Source organism: Bos javanicus, chromosome 19 (genome assembly GCF_032452875.1).
Source record: "Bos javanicus breed banteng chromosome 19, ARS-OSU_banteng_1.0, whole genome shotgun sequence".
NCBI lineage: Eukaryota > Metazoa > Chordata > Mammalia > Artiodactyla > Bovidae > Bos > Bos javanicus.
Window position 1 is genome coordinate 55,197,822 of NC_083886.1, and position 12,016 is coordinate 55,209,837.

The 12,016-nt window shown below is 50.5% G+C and overlaps 1 protein-coding gene across 5 annotated transcripts in view; it reads left to right on the forward strand.

Annotated features, from left to right (window-relative positions):
- The window catches only part of DNAH17 (dynein axonemal heavy chain 17), a 94,733-nt gene that overhangs the window by 11,644 nt on the left and 71,073 nt on the right, over nt 1–12,016 (forward strand). For all 5 annotated transcript variants that reach the window (XM_061389837.1, XM_061389836.1, XM_061389833.1 and 2 more), the window contains 7 exons: nt 1,606–1,871; nt 2,486–2,681; nt 3,644–3,790; nt 7,067–7,175; nt 7,495–7,598; nt 9,943–10,083; nt 11,478–11,621. In XM_061389837.1, coding sequence (XP_061245821.1) covers nt 1,606–1,871; nt 2,486–2,681; nt 3,644–3,790; nt 7,067–7,175; nt 7,495–7,598; nt 9,943–10,083; nt 11,478–11,621 — 1,107 coding nt within the window. The remainder of the gene's footprint in view (nt 1–1,605; nt 1,872–2,485; nt 2,682–3,643; nt 3,791–7,066; nt 7,176–7,494; nt 7,599–9,942; nt 10,084–11,477; nt 11,622–12,016) is intronic.

Here is a 12,016-nt window from a genome sequence, read left to right on the forward strand (position 1 = left end):
GGCTACTCTCTGCAGGCTGCAGTAAGGGCCCCTTCCCCAGTGCTCAGGCACAGCCCTGGCCCCTGCTGCCTCCAAGCCTCCCACCACTGCGAGAGGATTTTTTAAGAAACTCGCCTCTATGTCCCAACTTGAGCCACCCTCTGATGCCACCCAAGACCGCAACCAAAACACCCAGATGATCCTCCCTTATTCTCTTCTATGAGCTTTTCGTTTGTTTAGCGAGTGCGAGTGTGTAGCAGTTGCAGACCCTCAGTGCGATGAGTTCGCTTCGTGCAGGGTGCTCAGGCATGGTTACTGCCCTCAGAGCGAGGTGACAACCCCTGCTGGAGTAATCAAGTCGAGGTGCTTGGGCTGATAGGCCATGGGCACCTGAGCTGTCCCAGCTCCTTGAGGACTCTGGAAGCCCATGCTTGAACCTCTGGTGTCACGGCCTGTGAATGTGCCAAGCTTTCCCTGTAATCTCCGCAAAGCCCCAGGGCTGAGCGCTCCCTGGAAGTCAGCACTTCCTGCCCTGGGCACCCGCACAGTATCTGAACCCCATCCCCACTGCCACCTCCACCTGCTCAACCCAGGGCTGAGCATGGGGCCCTTGGTTGGTGGATTGAACTGAGTCCACTAGAGAGGTGTTGAGGTGCAGACCCCTAGGACCTGTGAATTACTGAAAATAGGGTCTCCGCAGATGTAATTGAGATATTCATTGAGGGCCTCCTGCTGGCCTCCTGTGCCTTAATCCAGTGAGCCTGGGGTCTGTGTCAGAAGAGGAGGAGAGCCACAGGGCCAGACATGCACAGGGAAGATGGCTCCATGACAAAGGAGGCAGAGGGTCTACAAGCCGAGGATTGCTGGCCACCCAGGGACTCTCCCCTGGAGCCTTCAGAGGGAGCACAGCTCTGTCCACCTTGATTAAGACTTGTTGCCTCCAGGCTGTGAGAGAATTAAGTCCGCTGTTGAAGCTTCCCAGTTGACAGTGCTCTGCGATGGCAGCCCCGGGATGCTCCTATGGGCTCCTCCCCACACCAGCGTTTGGCGAGTTTAGTGGTTCGGGGACCCCACGTAGTGTAAGGCAAGCCTCCCCCTCACCTCTTTTCCCCCAGAGCACTTTTCAGAGCAAAACAAGCTGCCCGAGTGGTTTCTCTTGCCTGGGTGGGTCCTTGAGGATCAGTGGTCTTCCCAATAATTCTGGTCATGAAGATATTTCTCAATCCCGTTGTAGCGCAAGCCCTGGTTATATAGAGAGCTGCTTTTCTCCCCCAATTTTTTTAAACGGTATTTCCTAACTGTTTAAATCTTCTTTGCCCAAACCCTGATTTCTCCCGGTCCTGAAACAAATCTTTTTCTAGACCTTGAACCTAGTTTGTACTGTTGGTTTATCAGCTGAGTATGTGGGGACCCAGCATACATCAAGATAGAAATCATAGAAGCAGCTGATTAGCCAGTTGCTACACAGAGGAAACTTCCTGGTGTTGAAGGCACATGTCTTCCCACTTCTGAAGGCTGACTGCACAGAGTGTCCAAGCCGTGGGTGATGCCAGGCATGGGGGAGGGGACGGGTCCCCCCAGCAGGGCCCCGCCCCCAGCAAAGGAGGTTCTCTCGTTTCTCTCCAGCTTCTGCACATGTGTGGGGGCCTCTTGGAACGGCCTCTGATTCTCGCTGAGATGGTGCCCAGGTACTCGGTCATGCTGGAGCTGTTTGACACTGAGCTGGACAACACCAAGATCCTGTATGACGCCCAGATCGCAGCCTCAGCAGATGGCAACATCCCCCCGATCCACAAAAACATGCCCCCCGTGGCCGGGCAGCTCAAGTGGAGCCTGGAGCTGCAGGAGAGGCTGGAGGCGCCCATGCGGGACCTCAAGCACATCGACCACCCGTGAGTGATGGCCCTGGGCCGGCAGCGCTCTTCCGTGGCCACGGGGAGTGGGGTCAGGTGCTCTGTCCCCACTCTGAGGCAGGCCCACGCCTCCCATCGCCAAGCCTTTCCTTCCCAGGGCACGGTCCCAGGAGAGACCCCACAGCGCATGCCCCCTACTCTGAGTAGCTGGCCAGAGCAGGGAGTTGGCCACCATCACTCATGTTTGGCAGAGGCCAGAAGGCAGGCAGAGGACCGGGAGAGCTCACAGCAGGACGAGGGAGGCTGTCGGCTGGGGAACAGGAGGAGGGTGTCCTGTGAGTGTGGTTGGAAGGCATATCTGGCTCTCTGGTTAGTCCTAAGTTGGAAGAGAAGAGAGGAATTAGGGAAGCTGGAGGTTATGAATCAAGTCATGGCCATTCGGGGCCAATATTACAAGGGTTAACATGTGACCTTCTGGATTAGATGCTACCTACATAGGGCATCATCCATTTGTACGTTCAGGGTCTCAACCTGGAAGAAACGAGAGAGCTGGCTGGCTGCTGCAACACCCCGGGGTCTGAAAGCCTCGGTTGGGGTGCCAGTGAGGCCCCGTGGGAGACAGTATCTGACCCTCCCCCTAACTCTGATTCCAGGGTTATGTCCAGCGTGGAGGCCAAGCTAGTCTACCAGAAATACGACGAGATGATGGAGCTGCTGAGAAGCTACCGCGAGAGGATCTACCAGCAGTGGGTGTCGGGGGTGGACAAGGACTGCCACTTCAACCTGGGGCAGCCCCTGATCCAGCGGGACCCTGTCACCAACCTCATCCGCGTCAACTTCAGCAAAGCGGTGGGTGCCGTCTGCTTCCTCACGGGGCAAGCTCAGGCGGCTCTGAGGCTCACCCCCTCCTCCCGACAGCACAAATCTGTGGGGTTGACGTTTATGTCACATTTACCCCAAAGCTTTATTATCGAAGTGTTGCTTGAAGTGTGCCTGGGGTATGTTTGAGATATGAGACAATCATAGCATCCTTGAATATAGCTTTAATGAGTGTACTATTTTAAAGCTGGGCCACGTTTCATAGGGTCCCAAGAGGAATCATCAGGTTGAGAATTTAAAAAAAAAAAAAAGGTCTTTGCAGGATTTGAATAAATAAGCCCCCTGGTCAAGCTGGGGATGCTGGAGGGAATCCGCACCATCTGGGGCTAAAATTGGATGGTTAGCCATGTGCTAGGGCAGAAGTGGGAGCAGTCTGGACCTCCACAAGCATGGCCCCACACAAGTGTGTCAGCCTTGCTCGTGAAGTCAGCAGTGATTTCAGCAAGGCAGGGGCCGCACATGTGACTTTCCCTCTGAAACCGTCTCTTCCACTAACATGCATTCTTTCATTCAACAAACATTTACTAAGCACTTACTTTGTGTAAGTGCTGGGGATAAATTAGCGAACCAACAAAGATCTCTGTCCTTCTGAAGCTTGCCTCCTACAGAGCGAGAAGGGCAGGGGTTGAGGGGGCAGGCGGTGGAGGAAGGGCCAGGAGAAGAGCGGATGGAGGAGTAAACTAGCGTAACAGGTCACACATGAGGAGGTGGCGATCGGTACCTCAAAGAAAGGTGGGGGCAGGTGAGGGGGTCATGGACTGAGCTGAGGAAGGCAGCATCCTGATCCTGCCAGCAGAGCCTGTCCCCCAGGTGGGCCTCCCCCTCAGCTCCCCCTGGGGGCTGCAGAAGCCTCCCAGGGACAGACCTGCACGTGTGCTGCCAAGCCCTGTGCCGTGAGACCTGACCGCTTCTGTCCTCTTCACTTGCCTCAGTTGGTGGCAGTGCTGAGAGAGGTCAAGTACCTGAACTTCCAGCACCAGAAGGACATCCCCACGAGCGCCGAGAACCTGTTCTCCCAGTACGAAACCTTCCGGAAGTTCGTGGGCAACTTGGAGCTCATCGTCGGCTGGTACAACGAGGTGAGCTGGTGCCACATTGGGTTTTTGTTCGCCGCATTCTGGGGGGGGGTTTCGTTTAGGACAAAGGTGTACGAGCCCCATGTGGAGTAGAATGGAGTATGTTTCCGTGAAAGTGACTGGAGCCTCCCTCTGGGTGAATCCCTGTCCCTGCCTTTTCCACCTCCTAGAGTCGCCCGCATTCCTGGGCTGGAGGCCACGTCACACCACCCGCGGATCACCACACCTCCACTTCTGTCGTCACACTCCCTTCTCATTTGTTTTTATCGGCTCCGTCTTATAAGGACCTTGCCATCCAGTTGGGCCCACCTGACGTCAAGGTCCTTAACTGAATCACGCTGCAAACCCTCTTGTTTGCCAAAGGCGACGTGACATAGTATCCCAGGTCTTGGGAATTAGGAAGTGGCCACCTTTGGGGGCCATTATTCAGTCTACCATGATGCCTCATCCAAAAGGGGCCAGCGAGTTTCTCTCTCCTTGAACCCTGAAATTTGTTTTTTTTAATATTTATTTACTTCTGGCTGTGCGGGGTCTTTGTTGTTGTACACGCGCCTCCTCTAGCTGTGGTGTTCAGGCTGCTCGTTGCGGTGGCTTCTGTTGCTGCAGAGCATGGGCGCTAGGTCCGTGGGCTTCAGTAGGTGCAGCACATGGGCTCCCCAGTTGCGGCTCACAGGCTCAGTTGCCCCATGGCATGTGGGATCTTCCCTGACCGGGATCAAACCTGTGTCCGCGGCGTTGGCAGGCAGATTCTTAACCACTGGATCAGCCGGGAAGCCCGAACCCTGGGAATTTAGGATTGGGTCCCAGCCTCATTTACCACTGGAGTCTTGGGGCAGCAGAGAAACAAGAGCGAGCAGAAACTCGGGCTGCAGAAGGAAGGGAGCAGATGACCAGAGAGGCCCTGAGAGTGGCCTGTGAACCATGAAATCCCAGGGCCTGCCTTAAGTGCATGTCCTTGAATTAGCTCCCTCCAGAATCAACTTTCTTCAGACTCAAAGAAGGCCATATTCATCCATTCCCTAGAATGCGCCCCCAGCCATGGCATTTAGGAAAAACAGAAGCCTTAGAGATGCAGTCACATGGAAAAATGTTCATGGGTTACTTTCAGTGCAAGAGTCTTTGGGGTTTTTTTTACAATGATGCAATCAGAAACAAACAAAAAAATCCAACAAATATTAATTAGAATAAAACAGAAAACTATCTTCCACTTCTGTATTTCCAAACAAACCCCAACCAAGCACATGCTGGGGAAGCATGTTAGCTTCAGCAGTGAATGACATTGTTCAAATAAAAATGTTAGACAAGAATGGACAAATGTTAGGCAATGTTAGGACCTGGAGCTAAGTGTCTACAATGATCCTTATTATTGATACTGGCTCCCCTCTCTAGTGATGCTCCTGGGGTCCCTTAGATCAGGGGTCCCCAACCTCCAGGATCTAATGCCTGACGATCTGAGGTGGAGTTGATGTAATAATAGTACAAATAAAGCGCACAGTAAATGTGAAGTGCTTGACTCATCCCAAAACCACTTCCTGTATCCCCACCGGTGGACAAATCGTCTTCCACAAAACCAGTCCCTGGTGCTGAAAAGGCTGGGGATAACTGCCTTTAAATGCACTTCTTCTTCTTAACACAGTTTCTGTCGTCGAGAGAGACCCCAGGCACTAATGTCTGAGCTAGGCGAGAGTGGGGAGGGTGGTGGGGAAGCTTTAAAGAATCTGCTGGGGATGGGGTGAGGGGGATGTCTGGGAAAAATGCCCTAAAGGTGTGGATTTATAACATAGCTGTCGAAAAGTACTAAACAGGGCATACTGAGTGCATCCCGTCACTGCGAGCTTTGTTTACTCTGGGCAATCACAAAAGGGTAATAATATTTAGCTCTTGTCTGGGCTATTGGTATAACTGTTTAACATCCAAAGGTTGATAAATGGAATCAAGATTTCACATTGACTCACTTTATAATCCTGTCCGTGCTCTCTTTTACTTCTGTCTGCTGTCCACTGGTAATAGCCATTAAGCTTTATTTCTCTGCCCATACCGTACCTTTTCCAGGGATTAATTGTTTGAAAAGGAGGACATAGGTGGGGAGGGGGCTCCATTTAAAGTACTAAGTATATGTCAAGGGTTATTGTGAAAGGCAAATAGCATCTAACATGCAATTTAACTTCTATGTCATCCCTCACTTTATATAGACCTATCCTTGAGAACCTTACGTGTAAATCAAAATGTTACCAGATAGGACAATGTTCTGAAGCACACAAATGGTGCTTATTATTTAAAAGAATAATTTATATTTAAAAAAACTGTGTACACCCTCCATCTGTTTTTCTATTCTGTGAACTGACGCTTTCAAGCGTTACATGAATTTCTTAGCTCGGGGCAGACCCAGATCGAGCCTGTGTGGACCCTCCCTTGCAGTTCACCCTGATGCTTTAACTAGTGGAACAGCTTCTCCACAGATCCTGGACCTCCTCCGTATAATCACATTTCAAGCTTTAGATCACGGCCCAGGCGATGTTCTGAGAAATGCCCCAGAAACGTCGCACTTCTTATTCTTAACAAGTTTCTGTTGTCGAGAGAGACCCCAGGCATTAATGTCTGAGCTAGGCGAGAGTGGGGAGGGTGGTGGTAAAGCTTTAAAGAATCTGCTGGGGATGGGGTGAGGGGGATGTCTGGGAAAAATGCCCTAAAGGTGTGGATTTATAACATAGCTGTCGAAAAGTACTAAACAGGGCATACTGATTCCTCGGATTTCCTTTTTTATGATTCTAAGCTTCCCCGGTGATTGAGTGGCAGAGAATCCGCCTACAATGCAGGAGACTTGGGTTCTATCCCTGGGTTGGGAAGATCCCCTGGAGGAGGGCATGGCAACCCACTCCAGTATTCTTGCCTGGAGAATCCCATGGACAGAGGAGCGTGGCGGGCTACAGTCCACAGAGTCATAAAGAGTTGGACATGACTGAAGCAACTGAGCACAAGCCAGATTTTTTAAGTTTTGGATTATATACACGTTGTTTTTGCATTAGTGAATTTCCTCCTCTTTCCATCCCATAACATAAGTGATTCAGAGTTAAGCATATACATAAATCCTTGATGATAAAAAAAAATAATTTTAAAAGTTGGAATCTCCTGAACTTTGTGCACATAATTCCCAGTTAAATCACACTAATGGTAGCTGGTTTGGTTGGTATTGAGTAATAAGCACCATTACCAGGAGACAATTTTAAATCTGCATGCATTTGAAACAAATGCCCTGAAACTGTAGCCCTTGTTTTGCAGATAAAGACCACCGTAAAGGACGTAGAATTTCCACTGATAAAGTCAGAATTGGAAGCAATTGATGTCAAATTATTGAATGCTGAGACGACACTGTTCTGGAATGGTGAAGGTGTGAAGGCAATATTTGCTTCCCTTTGAGTTAAACTTGGGTGAGAGGGACGGAGGTGGGGTCCAACCCGTCGGGCATCTGGAGTTCTTGTGGAATCAGTGATCCGCCCACTTGGGGATGGGGAGGTCCTGATTCCAAAGGGACAAACGGTGTGTGTTACCCCTCAGTGCTGCCCTTCTGGAAGTTCTCCACCATTTTCTCTGCTTCAGGCTCCAGAGAGGCAGGGGGACTTGCCCAGAGCTGTGTTACAGTACTGATTGTCAAGTCAGCCTTTGCTAAATCTTTCCTTTTGTAAGATCCCTTCATGCTTCTCTCTCAGGTGTGTTTGAATATATTCAAGAGATGCGAGAAATTCTACACAACTTGCAGAACAGAATACAAAAAGCAAAGCAAAACGTCGAGGGGATTTCCCAGGCCATGAAGGTGAGTAACCCGCAAAGCACAGCGTGTGTGTGCGTGCTAAGTCGCTTCAGCTGTGTCCGACTCTGCGACCCTGTGGACCATAGCCCACCAGGCTCCTCTGTGCGTGGGATTCTCCAGGCAGGAATACTGGAGTGCATGGTTGTGCCCTCCTCCAAAGGATCTTCCCCACCCAGGGGTCAAACCCGAGTCTCACGCCTCCTGCATTGGCAGGCGGGTTCTTTACCACTAGTGCCCCCTGGGAAGACCCAGAGTGGGGCTTAAATAGGGACCTGGGACAGAGTCCTGAGCAAACGGGCCCCTCGGAGATGCTCACGTAAAGTGCCCAGGGCAGCAGGGACCTGCTGGGCGAGGCTCAGGGCCACAGAACGGTGACATCAGGGTGGCTCCAGGGCAGAAAAGCCCCAGGTCGTTCTGCAGAGTTCCATTCCATTTGGTTCTGTTGAGCTCAGTGAACATGGGGGCCGCCCTCTGCCAGGCGGATACCAGGAATGAGGGTGCAGTCAGGGAAGAGGTGCTAAGACTCAGCCCTGCTGGGAATATGTTCATCATTCAATGAAGAGCACCATGGGTCCTTTCTCTCAAGCCCGATCCAGAAAACTGGGGGACAGCCTTCCCTGGCACCCCCTCCCCAACATGGTCTGTCATCAAGGCCCAAATCTGCAGACACCTGCCACGGGCCATCATAATCTGTTCATTAGAAAGCATCTCATCTGTGTTGAGATACCTTTGGCTTATCTTGGTATGAAACTCTTTCCTGCATTATAGTTCACAGTCATTTCATCACCATCCACTTAGATGTAACTCAATAAATTGTAGGCAAAAGCCACTGCCCACCCTACTTTTTTCTGATTCAATTTTCATTTGATCAGACCATTTCCTCAAGTCATTGCCTCAGAAAGGATGTGTTGATGACCTGCTTTCTGAGTCCTTGCTTGTCTTAAGCTCTTTCTTTGGATCTCACCTAGCTTGTCCAAAGAAAGGATTTTTTGATGTGGTTCTTTTCCTTCAGTAGTCTAGAAAGATCTCTATATTCATCTGCTCTGGCCACCATAGCAAAGGACCAGAGACTGGGCAGCTTACACAGCAGAAATGTATTGTCCCACAGTCCTGAAGGTGCGAAGTTCAAGGTCAAGGTGCTAGCAGGTTCGGTTCCTCCTGAGGCCTATCTCCTGGGCATGTAGATGGCTGCTTCTCCCTGTGTCCTCTTCAGTTCAGTTGCTCAGTTGTGTCTGATTCTTTGTAACCCCTCGGACTGCAGCACGCCAGGCTTCCCTGTCCATCACCAACTCCTGGAGCTTGCTCAAACTCATGTCCATTGAGTTGGTTGATGCCATCCAACCATCTCATCCTCTGTCGTCCCCTTCTCCTCCTGCCCTCAATCTTTCCCAGCATCAGGGTCTTTTCCAATGAGTCAGCTCTTTGCATCAGGTGGCCAAAGTATTGCAGCTTCAGCATCAGCCCTTCCAATGAATATTCAGGACTGATTTCCTTGAGGATTGACTGGTTGGTTCTCCTTGCAGTCCAAGGGACTCTCAAGAGTCTTCAACACCACAGTTTCTCTGTGTTCTAATTTCCTCTTATAAGGACACCAGTGGTATTGGATTAAAACCCGTCTTAATGACCTCACCTGAATCACCTGTTTAAAGGCCCTCTCTCAAATGCAGTAACATCCTGAGTGTTAGAGATTAGGACTTCAACATATAAATCTGGCGGGAGACACAGTTCAGGCTGCAGCCACCCCTTCTTGTAGCCACGATGTTGAAAAAACTTGACTGTGGTACGACTTCCCTTTGCTGTCCCTGTTCTCTCTGACCAGAGGCAGATAGTCCTTGGTCGTAATCAGGGCTCAGACACATCACCAGCGTGTGTCCAGACGTGTGTCTCCTTTTGTTAATATTCCCTGGATTCACAAGAAGCTTTCAGTCTGGAAACAGCAGCATTTCCCCAGTCCCCAGGCACTTCCTCCAGTCACTATTCTCTCCCTTGTGTCCCTTTTGTCCTGGACACTGAGCATCTTCACACACGTCTCTGGATCCAGTCACCATGTCCCCTCACCTCCAGCTCCTGTGGTTCCTGATGAGAGGGTCAGATACTGCTTTCCCTAGGCAGGCTCCTTCCAGGCCTGATGGGGCGAAATGCCCAGGGGTCTCTCTGTGGTCCCGCAAGGCCCCTGTTAGTTTTGAGTCACATCATTGAAAACTGTCTAACAGTGCTTGGCGGTCCCTCAGCCTCTGTGAGGCCCACCTCAGGGCGGGGACACTTACTCCTAAAGGTGTATTGGGAAGGAGTGAGACTGGAAGCTTTTTCTCCAGGCGCTTTTCTCCTGCTCATGTTTTCCCTCCAGGACTGGTCAGCCAACCCGATGTTTGAAAGGAAGGACAACAAGAAAGAGGCCCTGTTAGACTTGGATGGGAGGGTGGCCAACCTCAACAAGCGCTACACTGTGGTCAAGGATGCTGGCCTGAAGATCCAGGCCATGGTCGCGGTGAGGAGATGCCTGGGAAGGCCTTAGAGAGTCCACGTGCTTTCAGTAGCCAGGGAGGAAGGAGCAGGGTGGGGAGGGGCTGGAGGTTTCATAAAACGTCGCATGTCTGCAACCTTTAATCCAGGAGTCTGATTTTATAACAGCAGACTCTGCTGATTGCTCACCTGGAAGCCCGATCCTCTGGCCACATGTCTGTCCTCCTCTAAGGATGTCAGAGCCTCCTCCCCCTACATAAATCAGTGTGGACAAATGACATATTTCTACAGGGTCCCTGGGGATAGCTGAATCTGAGACCAGCAGGCCACCTTGAAGGAGGAGGGTCTGCTGAGCTGTTCTTATGGTCAAATCATTGCTCAGAAGGTCCTTACTAAGTGGAGTGACTTGACTAGGCCAAGAAATACTTTGTTTCCAGCTCTTCTTCCTTTGCTCTGGTACCAGAAGGTCCCAGTAAATTAACTTGTTAAACAGCAAAAAGGTTACTTGAAAGAGTTAACTGATTAACCTGTTAACACTCCCAGATGTATTGGAAACAATATGGGAGAGAGAAATCTGGCTCAGGGCCAGGAAGAGGCTTTGTCATCACATAAGTTTGCTCGAGTCCTGGACTCCCATAATAGTCCTGTGAAGCATTGTTTTCTATCTTACACTGAAGCTATTTAAGCCTGTGTCGTGTCTTCCCTATTAGAACGTAACTGCCTGAGGGTACAGGCTGGGTCGTGTTCAACTTCGTGTGTCCTCGTAACACTCAGTGTCTTATAGATTCATCTACCCACCTACCCAACCATTCAACCATCTATCCACCCATATATCATTCAACCATCCATCACTCATTCAACCATCAACCCATCCATTCACCCATCCAACCATTCACCCACTCATCCACCCACCCACCCACTCATCCACCCACCCACCCACTCATCCATCCATCCACCAGCTCCTGCTCTGCTCCAGACACTTGGCTTAGTGCCAGAGGTATAATGGTGTGAAGGACAGTCAATTCCTGTCCTCGTGATGCTTGGCATCAAGGGGAGGTACAGACTAAAGACAATAATTCAGCATTGTCATCTGTGTCATCACAGGCACAAATAATGGGTCACTAGAGGGAACGCAGGTGGGGGGCAGGGCCAGGAGCCAAACCTGAGATGAATGGGGGTGGTGATCAAGGAGGGTCAAGGAGAAGCAGGTCATACCTGGCATGAATGGGAAGGAGCAGCCTAGACAAAGGCACTGACCTAGGAAGAGCCTGGCACATTCAGGAAGCCAAAATCAGACCTCTGGGTGTGGAGCGTGTAAACGAGGACAAGGGTAGTCCAGAAAGTCATTGGATAAATTGACTAAAGAGGAAACAGGTAGACCCAGTGAAACAGCAAGCAGCCATGTGGTTCTGTTTGCAGGAAAATGCAGAACTCTTCAGAGCAGATACGACAAGCCAGTCCTGGAAGGATTACGTCAACTACATTGACAGCATGGTCTTAGATGAATTTGACCAATTCATTCGCAAGTCTCTAAATTACCTGATGGACAACATGGTTGCAGATGTAAGTGACAGGCGTGAGATTTATGTATATGCGTACACATACATATCTATTATAAATATGAGATAAGGTTTACACTGGAATCTATAATCTGTGGTTTCCTGATGAAAGAACAGACTTATTAAAATCTGCCCAGGGTGACAAACTTATCCTGATTTCAAATCTGAAAGTCCTGCACCCCGGGACATCTGGTCACCCTGAATGTGCTACAGCATAAATGGGCTAAGCACACCGCCACAGAGCCGAGCTGACCTGTGTTGCTGTCGGTTGAGGAAAAGCAGGCACCGCTGGCCACTCCTCCTGTAGCCTGGGGGTGGGATGTGCCCTCCTGTTGGCAGTGTCATCCAACCCTCTCCACCCTCTGCCGAATCGAGCAGAAGCTTAAACCAGGTCAGCAG